At 40.8% G+C, this 19,138-nt stretch overlaps 1 protein-coding gene across 1 annotated transcript in view; it reads left to right on the top strand.

Annotated features, from left to right (window-relative positions):
* LOC118374649 (cysteine-rich and transmembrane domain-containing protein 1-like) overlaps positions 1-15,704 on the top strand; it is a 28,283-nt gene extending 12,579 nt beyond the window's left edge. Inside the window, exons 2-3 of the mRNA XM_035761110.1 lie at positions 9,637-9,966; positions 14,429-15,704. Coding sequence (XP_035617003.1) covers positions 9,657-9,966; positions 14,429-14,532 — 414 coding nt within the window. The 5' untranslated portion in view covers positions 9,637-9,656 and the 3' untranslated portion in view covers positions 14,533-15,704. The remainder of the gene's footprint in view (positions 1-9,636; positions 9,967-14,428) is intronic.
* Positions 15,705-19,138: the final 3,434 nt, after the last annotated feature.

Consider the following 19,138-nt stretch of genomic DNA (forward strand, 5'->3'; position numbering starts at 1 on the left):
GTGAGTGAGCAGTGACGCCTGTTTGAATGAGTTAGTAGATTATTAGATTGATAAGCGTGAGTGAGCAGTGATGCCTGTTTGAATGATTTAGTAGATTATTAGATTGATAAGCGTGAGTGAGCAGTGACGCCTGTTTGAATGAGTTAGTAGAATATTAGATTGATAAGCGTGAGTGAGCAGTGATGCCTGTTTGAATGAGTTAGTAGATTATTAGATTGATAAGCGTGAGTGAGCAGTGTAGCCTGTTTGAATGAGTTAGTAGATTATTAGATTGATAAGCGTGAGTGAGCAGTGATGCCTGTTTGAATGAGTTAGTAGATTATTAGATTGATAAGCGTGAGTGAGCAGTGATGCCTGTTTGAATGAGTTAGTAGATTATTAGATTGATAAGCGTGAGTGAGCAGTGATGCCTGTTTGAATGAGTTATTAGATTGATATGCGTGAGTGAGCAGTGATGCCTGTTTGAATGAGTTAGTAGATTATTAGATTGATAAGCGTGAGTGAGCAGTGATGCCTGTTTGAATGAGTTATTAGATTGATATGCGTGAGTGAGCAGTGATGCCTGTTTGAATGAGTTAGTAGATTATTAGATTGATAAGCGTGAGTGAGCAGTGATGCCTGTTTGAATGAGTTAGTAGATTATTAGATTGATAAGCGTGAGTGAGCAGTGATGCCTGTTTGAATGAGTTAGTAGATTATTAGATTGATAAGCGTGAGTGAGCAGTGATGCCTGTTTGAATGAGTTATTAGATTGATATGCGTGAGTGAGCAGTGATGCCTGTTTGAATGAGTTAGTAGATTATTAGATTGATATGCGTGAGTGAGCAGTGTAGCCTGTTTGAATGAGTTATTAGATTGATAAGCGTGAGTGAGCAGTGACGCCTGTTTGAATGAGTTAGTAGAATATTAGATTGATAAGCGTGAGTGAGCAGTGATGCCTGTTTGAATGAGTTAGTAGATTATTAGATTGATATGCGTGAGTGAGCAGTGTAGCCTGTTTGAATGAGTTAGTAGATTATTAGATTGATATGCGTGAGTGAGCAGTGTAGCCTGTTTGAATGAGTTATTAGATTGATAAGCGTGAGTGAGCAGTGACGCCTGTTTGAATGAGTTAGTAGAATATTAGATTGATAAGCGTGAGTGAGCAGTGTAGCCTGTTTGAATGAGTAAGTAGAATATTAGATTGATAAGCGTGAGTGAGCAGTGTAGCCTGTTTGAATGAGTTAGTAGATTATTAGATTGATAAGCGTGAGTGAGCAGTGACGCCTGTTTGAATGAGTTAGTAGATTATTAGATTGATATGCGTGAGTGAGCAGTGATGCCTGTTTGAATGAGTTAGTAGATTATTAGATTGATAAGCGTGAGTGAGCAGTGATGCCTGTTTGAATGAGTTAGTAGATTATTAGATTGATATGCGTGAGTGAGCAGTGATGCCTGTTTGAATGAGTTAGTAGATTATTAGATTGATATGCGTGAGTGAGCAGTGACGCCTGTTTGAATGAGTTAGTAGATTATTAGATTGATAAGCGTGAGTGAGCAGTGATGCCTGTTTGAATGATTTAGTAGATTATTAGATTGATAAGCGTGAGTGAGCAGTGACGCCTGTTTGAATGAGTTAGTAGAATATTAGATTGATAAGCGTGAGTGAGCAGTGATGCCTGTTTGAATGAGTTAGTAGATTATTAGATTGATAAGCGTGAGTGAGCAGTGTAGCCTGTTTGAATGAGTTAGTAGATTATTAGATTGATAAGCGTGAGTGAGCAGTGATGCCTGTTTGAATGAGTTAGTAGATTATTAGATTGATAAGCGTGAGTGAGCAGTGATGCCTGTTTGAATGAGTTAGTAGATTATTAGATTGATAAGCGTGAGTGAGCAGTGATGCCTGTTTGAATGAGTTATTAGATTGATATGCGTGAGTGAGCAGTGATGCCTGTTTGAATGAGTTAGTAGATTATTAGATTGATAAGCGTGAGTGAGCAGTGATGCCTGTTTGAATGAGTTATTAGATTGATATGCGTGAGTGAGCAGTGATGCCTGTTTGAATGAGTTAGTAGATTATTAGATTGATATGCGTGAGTGAGCAGTGATGCCTGTTTGAATGAGTTAGTAGATTATTAGATTGATAAGCGTGAGTGAGCAGTGATGCCTGTTTGAATGAGTTAGTAGATTATTAGATTGATAAACGTGAGTGTGCAGTGATGCCTGTTTGAATGAGTTAGTAGATTATTAGATTGATAAGCGTGAGTGAGCAGTGACGCCTGTTTGAATGAGTTAGTAGAATATTAGATTGATAAGCGTGAGTGAGCAGTGATGCCTGTTTGAATGAGTTAGTAGAATATTAGATTGATAAGCGTGAGTGAGCAGTGATGCCTGTTTGAATGAGTTAGTAGATTATTAGATTGATATGCGTGAGTGAGCAGTGTAGCCTGTTTGAATGAGAGTTATTAGATTGATAAGCGTGAGTGAGCAGTGATGCCTGTTTGAATGAGTTAGTAGAATATTAGATTGATAAGCGTGAGTGAGCAGTGTAGCCTGTTTGAATGAGTAAGTAGATTATTAGATTGATAAGCGTGAGTGAGCAGTGATGCCTGTTTGAATGAGTTAGTAGATTATTAGATTGATAAGCGTGAGTGAGCAGTGATGCCTGTTTGAATGAGTTAGTAGATTATTAGATTGATAAGCGTGAGTGAGCAGTGATGCCTGTTTGAATGAGTTAGTAGATTATTAGATTGATAAGCGTGAGTGAGCAGTGATGCCTGTTTGAATGAGTTAGTAGAATATTAGATTGATAAGCGTGAGTGAGCAGTGATGCCTGTTTGAATGAGTTAGTAGATTATTAGATTGATAAGCGTGAGTGAGCAGTGATGCCTGTTTGAATGAGTTAGTAGATTATTAGATTGATATGCGTGAGTGAGCAGTGATGCCTGTTTGAATGAGTTAGTAGATTATTAGATTGATAAGCGTGAGTGAGCAGTGATGCCTGTTTGAATGAGTTAGTAGATTATTAGATTGATAAGCGTGAGTGAGCAGTGATGCCTGTTTGAATGAGTTAGTAGATTATTAGATTGATAAGCGTGAGTGAGCAGTGATGCCTGTTTGAATGAGTTAGTAGATTATTAGATTGATATGCGTGAGTGAGCAGTGTAGCCTGTTTGAATGAGTTATTAGATTGATAAGCGTGAGTGAGCAGTGATGCCTGTTTGAATGAGTTAGTAGAATATTAGATTGATAAGCGTGAGTGAGCAGTGATGCCTGTTTGAATGAGTTAGTAGATTATTAGATTGATAAGCGTGAGTGAGCAGTGTAGCCTGTTTGAATGAGTTAGTAGATTATTAGATTGATAAGCGTGAGTGAGCAGTGATGCCTGTTTGAATGAGTTATTAGATTGATAAGCGTGAGTGAGCAGTGTAGCCTGTTTGAATGAGTTAGTAGATTATTAGATTGATAAGCGTGAGTGAGCAGTGTAGCCTGTTTGAATGAGTTAGTAGATTATTAGATTGATAAGCGTGAGTGAGCAGTGATGCCTGTTTGAATGAGTTAGTAGATTATTAGATTGATAAGCGTGAGTGAGCAGTGATGCCTGTTTGAATGAGTTATTAGATTGATAAGCGTGAGTGAGCAGTGTAGCCTGTTTGAATGAGTTAGTAGATTATTAGATTGATAAGCGTGAGTGAGCAGTGTAGCCTGTTTGAATGAGTTAGTAGATTATTAGATTGATAAGCGTGAGTGAGCAGTGATGCCTGTTTGAATGAGTTATTAGATTGATAAGCGTGAGTGAGCAGTGATGCCTGTTTGAATGAGTTAGTAGATTATTAGATTGATAAGCGTGAGTGAGCAGTGATGCCTGTTTGAATGAGTTAGTAGATTATTAGATTGATATGCGTGAGTGAGCAGTGATGCCTGTTTGAATGAGTTAGTAGAATATTAGATTGATAAGCGTGAGTGAGCAGTGTAGCCTGTTTGAATGAGTTAGTAGATTATTAGATTGATAAGCGTGAGTGAGCAGTGACGCCTGTTTGAATGAGTTAGTAGAATATTAGATTGATAAGCGTGAGTGAGCAGTGATGCCTGTTTGAATGAGTTAGTAGATTATTAGATTGATATGCGTGAGTGAGCAGTGTAGCCTGTTTGAATGAGTTATTAGATTGATAAGCGTGAGTGAGCAGTGATGCCTGTTTGAATGAGTTAGTAGAATATTAGATTGATAAGCGTGAGTGAGCAGTGATGCCTGTTTGAATGAGTTATTAGATTGATAAGCGTGAGTGAGCAGTGATGCCTGTTTGAATGAGTTAGTAGAATATTAGATTGATAAGCGTGAGTGAGCAGTGATGCCTGTTTGAATGAGTTAGTAGATTATTAGATTGATAAGCGTGAGTGAGCAGTGATGCCTGTTTGAATGAGTTAGTAGATTATTAGATTGATATGCGTGAGTGAGCAGTGATGCCTGTTTGAATGAGTTAGTAGATTATTAGATTGATATGCGTGAGTGAGCAGTGATGCCTGTTTGAATGAGTTAGTAGATTATTAGATTGATAAGAATTAGTGCACAGTGACGCCTGTTTGAACAAGTGTATTAGATTAATGGCCATTTGCTGGTTTTGCCCCTACTTTTAACCACCCACACACACAACCTGAATACACACACACCTGCATAGGCACAACCTGAATACATACACACACCTGCATACACACAACCTGAATACATACACACACCTGCATACGCACAACCTGAATACATACACACAACCTGAATACACACACACCTGCATATGTAACCATGGTTTCTCCTTCTGAAAATAATCTGTGGCACAACCTTTTCCAGGTCCTAATAATTACAAGAATATGGTTATTATGTGCTAAAACAGCAAGGAGTTCCTTCTTACTAAAGCCAATTCTAAAGTATAGATTCACCAGTCTTCTAACTCAGGCATTTCAACGGTGGGGAGCAGACAGAACGGGACAGGAGACATGCAGTTACCCCATACTTTAATCTTCAAATATACCTGTGACTTCATTTACAAAATGTTGACTTCATTCTACAAATTTTGACTTTATTTTCGAAATGACATTTTAAGTTTATTCTCGAAATATTGAAGCAAAAAAACCCTGCTGACTTACAATAGAAAACATGACTTCTGTCAACACACAGCTGGACACACCTGCTCCCACTTAATCCTGTTGTGCTATTTACAAACAAACACATGACTGGCTCAACTGTTCTGGGGAATCTTCATAATGTCATCTGCTTAACGTATAGTACAAGTTGACTGCAGGTATTTACTTAAGTAGCTACGCATATTCAAAAGTGTTGAAAAACTTCCAAGAAATAGATTCAACGATATTGAAAAAGGGTCTTCAGTTGTACAGTCAGGAGTCTCTCTCCCACAGTTGGGTCTTTTGTTTTTCAGATTTCAGTTTTATACTGAGATCACTCTCTATAAAACTGTATGGTATTCGGTATTTGGGGTATTTGGGATATTTGGAAATGTTTTCAATACCGTTGAAACAATCTTTTTGTCTGTTCAGCTGTTTGATCCTTTGAGTGAATAAACTTGGTTTGAGTTTTACTAATCGTCCGTGACTTTTACTTGGTTCAACCTAAAACTGTGCAACTGAAGACCTAGCTGTTTGTACCACTACCAAGTCATTCAATTATATTTATGTAAAGGGTGGGTTAAATGGAGAGATAAGAGAGGCAAACTCTAGCTTTTCACTGGGGAAAATGAGTCAATGTGGTGCAGGGTTTGCCAGGTGACCTGTTTGAATGAGCCAGGAACAGGTGAGGTCCGTTTTGCCTGATGACTATAATATGGATCAGGGAGAAGGAGGTTAGAGGGGTCATGTGGTGTTGTTTTAGATGCCAGTTTCTGTGAGTTTACACTACCGTTCAAAGGTTTGGGGTCACTTAGAAATGTCCTTGTTTTTGAAAGAAAACAACATTTTCTGTCCATTAAAATAACATCAAATTGATCAGAAATACAGTGTAGACATTGTTAATGTTGTAAATGACTATTGTAGCTGTAAACGGCAGATTTTTTATGGAATATCTACATAGGGGCACAGAGGCCCATTATCAGAAACCATCACTCCTGTGTTCCAATGGCACATTGTGTTAGCTAATCCAAGTTTATCATTTTAAAAGGCTAATTGATCATTATAAAACCCTTTTGCAATTATGTTAGCAAAGCTGAAAACTGTTTTACTGATTAAAGAAGCAATAAAACTGGCCTTCTTTAGACTAGTTGAGTATCTGGAGCATCAGAATCTCTGGGTTCGATTACAGGCACAAAATGGCCAAAGACCTTTCTTCTGAAACACGTCAGTCTATTTTTGTTTTGAGAAATGAAGTCTATTCCATGCGAGAAATTGCCAAGAAATTGAAGATCTCCTACAAGGCTGTGTACTACTCCCTTCACAGAACAGCGCAAACTGGCTCTAACCAGAATAGAAAGAGGAGTGGGAGGCCCCGGTGCACAACTGAGCAAGAGGACATTAGTGTGTCTAGTTTGAGAAACAGACACCTCACAAGTCCTCAACTGACAGCTTCATTAAATAGTACCCGCAAAACACCAGTCTCAACGTCAACAGTGAAGAGGCGACTCTGGGATGCTGGACTTCTAGGCAGAGTTGCAAAGAAAAAGCCATGTCTCAGACTGGCCAATGAAAATAACAGATTGGTTTAAGAACACACACTGGATTGCCTCTTCACTGTTGACATTTCTAAGTGACCCCAAACTTTTGAACGGTAATGTATATGCGAGTGTGTTGTGTTAGCTAATGAGCTCACATGGGGAATAGTCAGGTAGATAATACAATACATCTACCTACAGTTCAGCTGTAGTTTTAGTGATGTTACCTGTCTCCTGAGTTAGCTAGGCTCCCAGATCAGCTGTAGTTTTAGTGATGTTACCTGTCTCCTGAGTTAGCTAGGCTTCCAGATCAGCTGTAGTTTTAGTGATGTTACCTGTCTCCTGAGTTAGCTAGGCTCCCAGATCAGCTGTAGTTTTAGTGATGTTACCTGTCTCCTGAGTTAGCTAGGCTCCCAGATCAGCTGTAGTTTTAGTGATGTTACCTGTCTCCTGAGTTAGCTATGCTTCCAGATCAGCTGTAGTTTTAGTGATGTTACCTGTCTCCTGAGTTAGCTAGGCTTCCAGATCAGCTGTAGTTTTAGTGATGTTACCTGTCTCCTGAGTTAGCTAGGCTCCCAGATCAGCTGTAGTTTTAGTGATGTTACCTGTCTCCTGAGTTAGCTAGGCTCCCAGATCAGCTGTAGTTTTACTGATGTTACCTGTCTCCTGAGTTAGCTAGGCTTCCAGATCAGCTGTAGTTTTAGTGATGTTACCTGTCTCCTGAGTTAGCTAGGCTCCCAGATCAGCTGTAGTTTTAGTGATGTTACCTGTCTCCTGAGTTTTGAATTCAGTAGAATACCTTTGTCTGACAATCCTACTGTGTGTGTGTGTGTGTGTGTGTGTGGTCAACCTCTGTTACACACACAACTCGACTACTTACCATCTGTTAACAGTGTGTACAGGTGATGTTTTTATTTAACTTTATTTAAGTCAGTTAATGACGGCCTAGCAACAGTGGGTTAACTGCCTTGTTCAGGGGCAGAATGACAGATTTAGATCTAGCAACCTTTCGGTTACTGGCCCAACGCTCTAACCACTAGGCTACCTGTCGGGTTTGATAACCCTTCAGGTCACATCAAGGCACACACACAGAATGTGTGGTGATTATTCATATTTTCAGCAGGCGAAGATTAGGACTACTCAAAACACACAGATTACAGGAATATTGGGACTACTCAAAACACACAGATTACAGGAATATTGGGACTACTCAAAACACACAGATTAGAGAAATAGTATGACTACTCACAACATACAGATTACAGGAATATTAGGACTACTCACAACATACAGATTACAGGAATATTAGGACTACTCACAACATACAGATTAGAGGAAGTCAAATTATGCCAGGTTAAAAATGTAAAGAAAATATTCCTCTTGATCTGACCGGTCTCAATTTGGAACTTGTGATTTTCTATCATGTTCTTAGTAGAAGGGCCCTGTGTTTTGGATAATCATCTGACCCACTCCAGCCTCCCTAGAACCTCATTTATCACCTGATTTACTTAACAACAGGCCTGTCTCTAATAGGAGGTCCATGCGTCCTCTGTCACTAGCTTGTTAGGTAGTAACTACACACAATAATACCGAAGACTGTCAGCATGTAAAGAAGCTAGTTAGCTGTAAAACATTTATGAGTCTACAATCTCACAATGTTCAACCTGCAGATTGATGTGCCTCACAGAGTGGAGTTTGACCTTGGCAACTGCACCATGCAATGCACCCTGGACTGAAGAGGCAGACGGACAGGAGAAATGTTAGACCCTCTGTTAAATGAAAACTTTCTTGAGATAGGAATATCGTAAAAAACATATGATGATCTGGTCAGGTGATGTTCTCCAGGTTGTGAGTGGGAGGGAGTGGGGGAGGGAGTGAGGAAGGGAGGGACTGACTGACGCTCTGCTTTAGGTATTTACAGCAAACACTGTGTGTGTGAAAATAGCCCAGCGAGGGATGGAGGGACAGTACTGGCCCACTTCCTTTCTGTCCTGCAGTTTGTTGTGCTGTGACATTCCCAGCTGATGGGGGAGAGGCAGTGTTTCACTACTCAACAGACCCAGCGTAGGGCTTTATGGTCTTCTAGGCCGACAATCTAAACCAGCAGAATGTTTTACATGTACGTCTACCTTGTTACATAGACTTTTTATTTCTTGAGTCCGCTCGCGCACACACAGCTAGTCGTCACAGCCAGTAGCTACTTCATTGTTTTACAGTGTGTATTATTTACTGTGTTTTAGTGTCTCCTTACTCTCTGTGTGTGTGTGTGTGTGTGTTGTTAGCTGGGTAGAGAGCAGAGAGGCTCGGCCACTCCATTTCAGGTTCAGGGGTGTGAGTCACGATGCACTCAGGCTTTGTATGGTCCTAAAGCCCACCGTTGCCTTGTCACATTCCAATAATACAACTTGGAGGGACAATGGCCCCTGGCCATGCGGATGACTGACACAGGGAAACCGGTGATACACCAGTGATACTAAGGTTATTAACCTGGACATGGACTAAACCTCTACTACTGGAGAGCTTTGCTCCAGACCTTTTGGCACAAAAGCCTGCACTGCCTGTAGCTTTTCAGGAGTAGGGTTGACCACCCCTGACCTAGTTCATAGCTCACTGTGGGGGGAACCTTTATGTTCTAGAAACGTGTGTTGTCGTGGCAACAGTTAAATCACCAAGGGCCTCTTTTCAGAATGTCTTTAACTATGGACTCCTGGCCAATCGCTGGCTAATGGGACTCCTAAGGCCTCCGTGCCATGACAACCACTGGCTAATGGGACTTCTAGGGACTCCTGGCCATGACAACCACTGACTACTGGGACTCTTATCTCCGTCCTGTGTTGACTTTGCAGGGCTGTGAAACTGCAACAATACTTTTGTTTGTCCCTCTCCTCCTTCAATCTCTCTCCTTTTTTTCCCATTTACTTTCATAAATGGTCCTTCCTCATTCTTTCTCAGTTCAGTTACATTCAAATTAGCTCTCCCCCTCCTCCTTTCCCCTCTCTTTCTCCAGGTGTCTCTGTTGTCTAGCAGATGAATTTTGAGCAGCCTCCTCCGTACCAGGGCCCAGGCCCCACGGCCCCCAGTTACCCTGCGCAGGGCTATCCTCAGCAGGGATACCCTCCCCAGGGCTACCCCGTCAACATGGAGCAGCCTGGTGGATTCCCTCCTCAAAACCCGGCCTACCCGGCCTACCCTGCTGGCCCCGGGGGCCCTCCTGGACCCTACCCTGGCCAGGGACAAGCAGGCCCCTACCAGGGGGCGTACCCAGGACAGCCCCAGTTTGGATGGCAGGGAGGACCACCCCCAGGACCCATGTATGGAGAGGCACCCAAAAACACAGGTGAGAAAGAGGGGGAAGGAGGGGAGGAATTGAAGAGAGGGGAGAAGAGGGGTGAGGAAGGGAGGGGAGGAAGATAAGCACGAGAAGGTGAGGGGAGGAAGAGGAGAGAGAGAAAGGGAGGGGTAGAGAGGGTAGGATAGGATATTGTTTGCCTTGACTACTTGGTATGCAAAGAGACTGGATGTGCTTTGGGAACAATGTTGTTTATACCAGTGGTTCTCAAACCTCTCCTTGGGGACCCCAAGCCGTTCCAGGTATTTGATATTTTCTATAGCTAGCACACCTGATTCAACTAATCATCAAGCCATTGACTAGGTGAATCAGATGAGGTACTTCAGGCCCTTGACTTGGTGAATCCAGTACATTCACTGGGAACCAGTGGTTCAGACAGTTCTGACTAGGGCTGCAAAGCTACCAGTAATTTACCAGAATCTTCAGTAATTTAGGTAATTAACATAACATCTATGGCAATCTATCATCGATTTGGTAATTTATACTTGAATACGTTTTCAAAAAATGTATTCATATAGTGCCTTCGGAAAGTATTCAGACCCCTTGACTTTTTTCCACATTTTGTTACTTTACAGCCTTATTCTAAAAAATATTTAAATTTTCCCCCTCAATCTACACACAATACCACATAATGACAAAGCAAAAACAGGTTTTTATACATTTGTATACACCAGTTTGACGCCAAAGCATTGATGACATACTGACGTCGTGAAATCAATAGGTGTGTAAACAGATAAAGGATATTTCATGCTGAAACCCTCATACTTAACACATATGGTATTAACTAAGTTGATAGTTAATATTTGCGACTCCTTTCAGGAAACCAGGTGTTTAATTATAAACTCTTTAAAAAAAAATTTTTGGGGCAGAAATTACTTCTGGAACATGTGAACTTTCATGTGCCTTAATAACAAACTTGTATGTCATCTGTAAATATGAATACAATTGTTAAATTACGAGCCTAGTTGGTTTAGCCACTGAAAAAGACCTTCCAGCTAGCCATGATTGGCTGAGATAATGGTTGGGCTGGACATTCCAAGATATGAGTTCGGATTGGTCTGCCATGTAGCACGCTTCTGTCTATAACATGAGTTGGTCAATATGTGTAGGTAATCCTTTCTAACGCAGCTTTCATCATGTAGTAGAACTGCAAACATGTTGGTCTCCACTTTCTGGAGGACTGGGTTTTGAAATCAGTTGAATGCTGGGTGGAATTAGAGACGGATAGCGAAGGAGATTGAGAAAATTCAGGCTTTTGATTGCAAATATGCAGACTGAGTTGAAAAGAGAACGCACAGAAGGCTGTTGTGTAAACCACCTGTCTCCTGATTACATCTTCAAACCATGGCAACCGTGACAGAGAGGGAGAAGTGTCCATCCATATATATGGGTAAGATAGTCTCGCTAGCTACATTTTCAGATATTACACGTTTCTAATTTGGTCAAAGTCGTTTTCATTTCAGTTAAAGCGTACTGCTAGATATTTAGCTAAAGTTACCTGGCTGGCTCGCTAGCTAGTAATATTATTTGTGTCTCAGAGCCATTTGCATTGCTAGTTATAGCTAGCTAGCTAACATTGAACCTGGTTAGTTAGCTACCTGCAGATTCATGCAGGGTAGTAATGTCATGAGATGGGATTATGGTTCATAGCTAGCTACATGTCTAAACAAAAGACTCCACTATGCAAGTACCAATTTCAATAGAATGTTAACGATGTCGCTGCGAAAACTGTCGATAGATGTAGCTGGTAAATTCGCTCTGGCTATGTACTCCGATTCCAGAGCGCAGAATAACTGACGAATTTACAAACGCTTAACACCCGCTGAATATGTCTGGTGTCAGTAAAAAAGCATGATTAAATTGTTGCCAGCAGCACAGTTGCAGTCACCAATGCTCTGGATAACATAAAAACAGCCCAATCAGCTCTGCTAAGGCGAGTAAAATGGGCAGAGTGAGCTGTTCCTTCATTTGTGTCTGGAAGTAGCTAGCCAACGTTAGCTTGGGTGCTTGACTGTTGTTGTTAGGTTAGAACGCTTAGATCAACCCTACCTCTTGGCCAGAGCGTCCAGTGTGCATTCTGAATGCTCCGAGAGCAAAACGCTCTGAGTTACGAACGCCTGGAGCGCACTCTGAGCAAACGTTGGCACTCCAGATTGGATTTACGAACACACCCCTAGTATAAACCAGCCTTTAGTCTTGAAATCTTTGGTTGTTTAGTACATGGCCTCACATGTAAATCCTTAAAGAGCTGGGCAGGGATAAAGCTTAAGAAGGTGTGAACGATGCTGAATGGGTGCAGACAAAGAGCTCTCCAGTAGTAGTACCAAAACATTCAAAGGCCATTTTCTCAAAAGTGAGGTTACAAGTTTATCAACTTTCAAAACAGAATTACTTTCCCAATGTTCCTCAACTGTAGTGTATGATATACAATTTTCTAGCTATTTATTTCACGTGAAAAACACAATTTCAAATGTTCCTACATAAGCTCGAATTGAGCCACGTTGGTTAAATGTAGGGTAATGTTTTACAGCTTTTGTCATTCAATTTATTTTTAAATCCTCGTATTTAATGATTTCATATATTTTACGTGTGATAAACCCTCACAGAGGGCCAGAGATAATTACAGATAAGTACCCAAAAGGGTCACTAGATAGATGTCTTGTGATTACATAACATCTTTGAAAGATACCAAAATTCTGGTAGTTTGCTGGTAAAATCTGAATGTTTCCAGTAATACACCCTCCTTTTGCAAACCCTAATTCTAACACAATCCTTTTTCATTCAGTACGTTTCCATTACCTCTGCTAGGATTGGCAAGGATTTGGATTGGCAATGATTAGGATTGGCAAGTATTTGGATTGGCAATGATTAGGATTGGCAAGGATTTGGATTGGCAAGGATTAGGATTGGCAAGTATTTGGATTGGCAAGGATTTGGATTGGCAATGATTAGGATTGGCAAGGATTAGGATTGGCAAGGATTAGGATTGGCAATGATTTGGATTGGCAAGGATTAGGATTGGCAAGGATTTGGATTGGCAAGTATTAGGATTGGCAATGATTTGGATTGGCAAGGATTTGGATTGGCAAGTATTTGGATTGGCAAGGATTTGGATTGGCAAGGATTAGGATTGGCAAGTATTTGGATTGGCAATGATTAGGATTGGCAAGGATTTGGATTGGCAAGGATTAGGATTGGCAAGTATTAGGCTATTCAAAGGTCAATTTCCCTACATCAAGGTAATTTCTTTTGATAGAACACTATCAGCGTCGAAAGTAAAAGATTAACGAGGCTGTTTTATATTGTCCTTTTTATATCAGTATCCTGGTGTGTGTTCTTAAAGTGGAAGGTTTTTTTTATGTTGAAGCTAATCACATGATAGCCAGATCAGTTTCTGCTTGAATCAACTATTTTGTCCTGGTCATGCCATGAATAAAGGGGCATTGTTTTAAAGGAGTTAAAGCAGGAAGTGAACATTCCAGACTGCCCTTTGTTTGTTTATCTGTATAAGACCCTCTCAGCGGTGAATAGTGGACTGCCCCTTTAAGAAACCAGGCAATGGGAGGTTAATGCTGCATTCAAACCAAGTGGGAGGTGGAAATGTACTAGTTGTGAAGTCGTAAATACGAGTTGGATGCATTTATGTGCTTTGAACTTAAGAAACACTGATTGGCTAATGGCCAACAATTTGACCAAGCCATAAACTAAAGTACAGTTATCACGCATGTAAACAAATTATAGTGTTAAAAAAACATTAATAGATTGCTTTTTATAAATAAATGTTTGTTGCACTAACTGCCGAGAACTGCTGTTTATCAAGGTAATTTCCTTAATAGATGACGTCAGAGGTCAGCATGTTGGAGAAGTGGGAGTTCAGGATGATAGATTAGTAATTACCAGTTGGAGGGCCATTCAAATTGATTTGTTTCTAGTTGTTCTTGGTAAATACTACCTTCCCACTTGGTTATTAATGCAGCATAACTCACTGCCTGGCAACTGTTGCTAGAGAGCAGTCCCTTTCTACTGCAGCAGTACCTTGTCACTCAGGTAACACATAGCTTACCTCACTCATTCAAGATGGCAGCCTTCAGAAGTTTTGTGTGTGTGTGTACACATTCATGACTAACAGCAAATGTACCAAAGATAACAAGAAGAGTAGGCTGTTAGGCCGACGTGTCTGTCACGTGTGTATTCCAAGGGTGGCAGGTAACCTAGCGGTTAGAGTTGGGCCAGTAACTTAAAGGTCGTTGGTCTGAATTCCCAAGCCAACAAGGTGAAAAATCTGTCTGTACACTTGAGCAGGTCTATTAATCATACTATATGGCTGACCCTGTAAAATAACACATTTTACTGCACTTTTCCGGTGTTTGTGACAATAAAACATGTTTTGCTGGCAGTTGTAAAGGTTTAACTTTAAGTGAATGTCTACCTCTCTTTCTCCTCTCTCTAGTGTACGTGGTGGAGGAGAGGAGAAGAGATGATTCAGGCGACACGTGTCTGACTGCCTGTTGGACGGCTCTCTGCTGCTGCTGCTTGTGGGACATGCTCACATAACGTCTGACCCCTGACATTTACCTTTGACCCTTACCTGCTTTGACCCTTACCCATGGCCTCCTAACCCTTAACGCAAAGTCCCTTTCATCTTAACCTAACCTTTGACCCCTGAGTCTAAACCACTGTCCCAGTCTCACCTAACACACTATCCCTCCATCTGCCCTTACCACCTTAATCCTTCTCTCTCTCCTTAACCTTTGCACTCCTGCTGTCCAGCCCCAACCCCCGTACCTCCTGACCCATGGTAGCATTATATGATAACCTCTATCTTTTTGTGCTCCCACACCTGACCTAAGCCCCTCCCAGGGCTGTGCTCTGCCCTGTAGCCGGTGTATGTTCTCTAAATCTCAGGCGCTGTACTGTAGATAATGCTTCTTGTGGAACACAAACTCCTGCTCAAAGACGACACACAGAATATGCACTCAGATCTCAGGCGTTCTGCTGTAGATGACACACATGCACGAACGAACACACACACACATGCCTACACGCTCTCTCTCCTGGGCACTTTAACCTCTTACCTCTGAAAGGTACTTCTCCTGCCTCCCTCCATCCCTCCTCTCGAACAAACCTCTAGTCAAACCACCCCTTATTCCCTACACCATAAATCCTAAAACACCATATCAAATGGCCCTCTATCTACGCCATATCAGTCATGGCTACCTAGACCAATGGAAGCCAGTAAGCTACAGTGTCCCCCACCCCCCTGTCAACCCCCCACTGTACCATGCTGAAGTTTGAACCGTCCTCTCTGTTATGTTTGCAAACAGCTGCTGTTGTGCAAACAGCTACTGCCTGTTTTTCTTAGGATGAATCCTATGATAACAAATTGAATGCATTTTGAAAGACCATGACAATGAAAATGTCATGTTTAATTTCATGTAATATTGGTTCCTATGCTTGCAACATTTTTCCCTGTTTGAATTTTTTAATCCTGAATTAATATGATTTGATTGCTATTTTCTTTTTAATACCCTCATTCCTTGAAGGAGAGAACATGAAACATTTTTTAATCCTGAATGAATATGATTTGATTGCTATTTTCTTTTTAATACCCTCATTCCTTGAAGGAGAGAACATGAAACATTTTTTAAATGGTGAATGTTTATGTAGATGACTTTGCCTTACATGAGAATCTTGCGTAAAGAATAAATTATTCCCAAAACAGTCAACATTGTCTGGTGTCTTTCATTGTCTGGTGGTCTTAGTCAGTAGAGGTAGTATCTGGTGTGTGTTTTACTGGAGAGGTAGTATCTGGTATGTGTTTTACAGTGGAGGTAGTATCTGGTGTGTGTTTTACAGTGGAGGTAGTATCTGGTGTGTGTTTTACAGTAGAGGTAGTATCTGGTATCTGTTTTACTGGAGAGGTAGTATCTGGTATGTGTTTTACAGTGGAGGTAGTATCTGGTGTGTGTTTTACAGTGGAGGTAGTATCTGGTGTGTGTTTTACAGTAGAGGTAGTATCTGGTATCTGTTTTACTGGAGAGGTAGTATCTGGTATGTGTTTTACAGTAGATGTAGTATCTGGTGTGTTTACTGGAGAGGTAGTATCTGGTATGTGTTTTACAGTGGAGGTAGTATCTGGTATGTGTTTTACAGTAGAGGTAGTATCTGGTGTGTGTTTTACAGTAGAGGTAGTATCTGGTGTGTGTTTTACTGGAGAGGTAGTATCTGGTATGTGTTTTACAGTGGAGGTAGTATCTGGTATGTGTTTTACAGTGGAGGTAGTATCTGGTGTGTGTTTTACAGTAGAGGTAGTATCTGGTATGTGTTTTACTGGAGAGGTAGTATCTGGTGTGTGTTTTACAGTAGAGGTAGTATCTGGTGTGTGTTTTACAGTAGAGGTAGTATCTGGTGTGTGTTTTACAGTAGAGGTAGTATCTGGTGTGTGTTTTACTGGAGAGGTAGTATCTGGTATGTGTTTTACAGTGGAGGTAGTATCTGGTATGTGTTTTACAGTAGAGGTAGTATCTGGTGTGTGTTTTACAGTAGAGGTAGTATCTGGTGTGTGTTTTACAGTAGAGGTAGTATCTGGTGTGTGTTTTACAGTAGAGGTAGTATCTGGTGTGTGTTTTACAGTAGAGGTAGTATCTGGTGTGTGTTTTACTGGAGAGGTAGTATCCGGTATGTGTTTTACAGTGGAGGTAGTATCTGGTGTGTGTTTTACAGTAGAGGTAGTATCTGGTATGTGTTTTACTGGAGAGGTAGTATCTGGTGTGTGTTTTACTGGAGAGGTAGTATCTGGTATGTGTTTTACTGGAGAGGTAGTATCTGGTGTGTGTTTTACAGTAGAGGTAGTATCTGGTGTGTGTTTTACTGGAGAGGTAGTATCTGGTATGTGTTTTACAGTGGAGGTAGTATCTGGTGTGTGTTTTACAGTAGAGGTAGTATCTGGTATGTGTTTTACTGGAGAGGTAGTATCTGGTGTGTGTTTTACAGTAGAGGTAGTATCTGGTGTGTGTTTTACAGTAGAGGTAGTATCTGGTGTGTGTTTTACAGTAGAGGTAGTATCTGGTGTGTGTTTTACTGGAGAGGTAGTATCTGGTGTGTGTTTTACAGTAGAGGTAGTATCTGGTGTGTGTTTTACAGTAGAGGTAGTATCTGGTGTGTGTTTTACAGTAGAGGTAGTATCTGGTGTGTGTTTTACTGGAGAGGTAGTATCCGGTATGTGTTTTACAGTGGAGGTAGTATCTGGTGTGTGTTTTACAGTAGAGGTAGTATCTGGTATGTGTTTTACTGGAGAGGTAGTATCTGGTGTGTGTTTTACTGGAGAGGTAGTATCTGGTATGTGTTTTACTGGAGAGGTAGTATCTGGTGTGTGTTTTACTGGAGAGGTAGTATCTGGTGTGTGTTTTAATATATGCCATTTTTACAGTAGAGGTAGTATCTGGTGTGTGTTTTACTGTATGTGTAGTAGCTAGTGTGTGTTTTACAGTAGAGGTAGTATCTGGTGTGTGTTTTACTGGAGAGGTAGTATCTGGTATGTGTTTTACAGTAGATGTAGTATCTGGTGTGTGTTTTACTGGAGAGGTAGTATCTGGTATGTGTTTTACAGTAGATGTAGTATCTGGTATGTGTTTTACTGGAGAGGTAGTATCTGGTGTGTGTTTTACAGTAGATGTAGTATCTGGTGTGTGATTTACTGGAGAGGTATCTGGTATGTGTTTTACAGTGGAGGTAGTATCTGGTGTGTGTTTTACTGTATGTGTAGTAGCTAGTGTGTGTTTTACAGTAGAGGTAGTATCTGGTGTGTGTGTTTTACAGTAGAGGTAGTATCTGGTGTGCGTTTTACAGTGGAGGTAGTATCTGGTGTGTGTTTTACTGTATGTGTAGTATGTGGTGTGTGTTACTGTATGTGTAGTATCTGGTGTGTGTTACTGTATGTGTAGTATCTGGTGTGTGTTACTGTATGTGTAGTATCTGGTGTGTGTTTACAGTAGAGGTAGTATCTGGTGTGTGTGTTTTATAGGAGAGGTTGTATCTGGTGTGTGTTTTACTGGAGAGGTAGTATCTGGTGTGTGTTTTACTGGAGAGGTAGTATCTGGTGTGTGTTTTACTGTATGTGTAGTATCCGGTGTGTGTTTTACAGTAGAGGTAGTATCTGGTGTGTGTTTTACTGGAGAGGTAGTATCTGGTATGTGTTTTACAGTAGAGGTAGTATCTGGTATGTGTTTTACAGTAGAGGTAGTATCTGGTGTGTGTTTTACTGGAGAGGTAGTATCTGGTGTGTGTTTTACTGGAGAGGTAGTATCTGGTATGTGTTTTACTGTATGTGTAGTATCTGGTGTGTGTTTTACTGGAGAGGTAGTATCTGGTATGTGTTTTACAGTGGAGGTAGTATCTGGTATGTGTTTTACAGTAGAGGTAGTATCTGGTATGTGTTTTACTGGAGAGGTAGTATCTGGTGTGTGTTTTACAGTAGAGGTAGTATCTGGTATGTGTTTTACTGGAGAGGTAGTATCTGGTGTGTGTTTTACTGGAGAGGTAGTATCTGGTGTGTGTTTTACAGTAGAGGTAGTATCTGGTGTGTGTTTTACAGTGGAGGTAGTATCTGGTATGTGTTTTACAGTAGAGGTAGTATCTGGTATGTGTTTTACTGGAGAGGTAGTATCTGGTGTGTGTTTTACTGGAGAGGTAGTATCTGGTATGTGTTTTACTGTAGAGGTAGTATCTGGTGTGTGTTTTACTGTATGTGTAGTAGCTAGTGTGTGTTTTACAGTAGAGGTAGTATCTGGTGTGTGTTTTACTGGAGAGGTAGTATCTGGTATGTGTTTTACTGGAGAGGTAGTATCTGGTGTGTGTTTTACAGTGGAGGTAGTATCTGGTGTGTGTTTTACTGGAGAGGTAGTATCTGGTATGTGTTTTACTGGAGAGGTAGTATCTGGTGTGTGTTTTACTGGAGAGGTAGTATCTGGTATGTGTTTTACTGGAGAGGTAGTATCTGGTATGTGTTTTACAGTAGATGTAGTATCTGGTGTGTGTTTTACTGGAGAGGTAGTATCTGGTATGTGTTTTACAGTAGATGTAGTATCTGGTATGTGTTTTACTGGAGAGGTAGTATCTGGTGTGTGTTTTACAGTAGAAGTAGTATCTGGTGTGTGTTTTA

Source organism: Oncorhynchus keta, chromosome 30 (assembly GCF_023373465.1).
Source record: "Oncorhynchus keta strain PuntledgeMale-10-30-2019 chromosome 30, Oket_V2, whole genome shotgun sequence".
Lineage (NCBI taxonomy): Eukaryota > Metazoa > Chordata > Actinopteri > Salmoniformes > Salmonidae > Oncorhynchus > Oncorhynchus keta.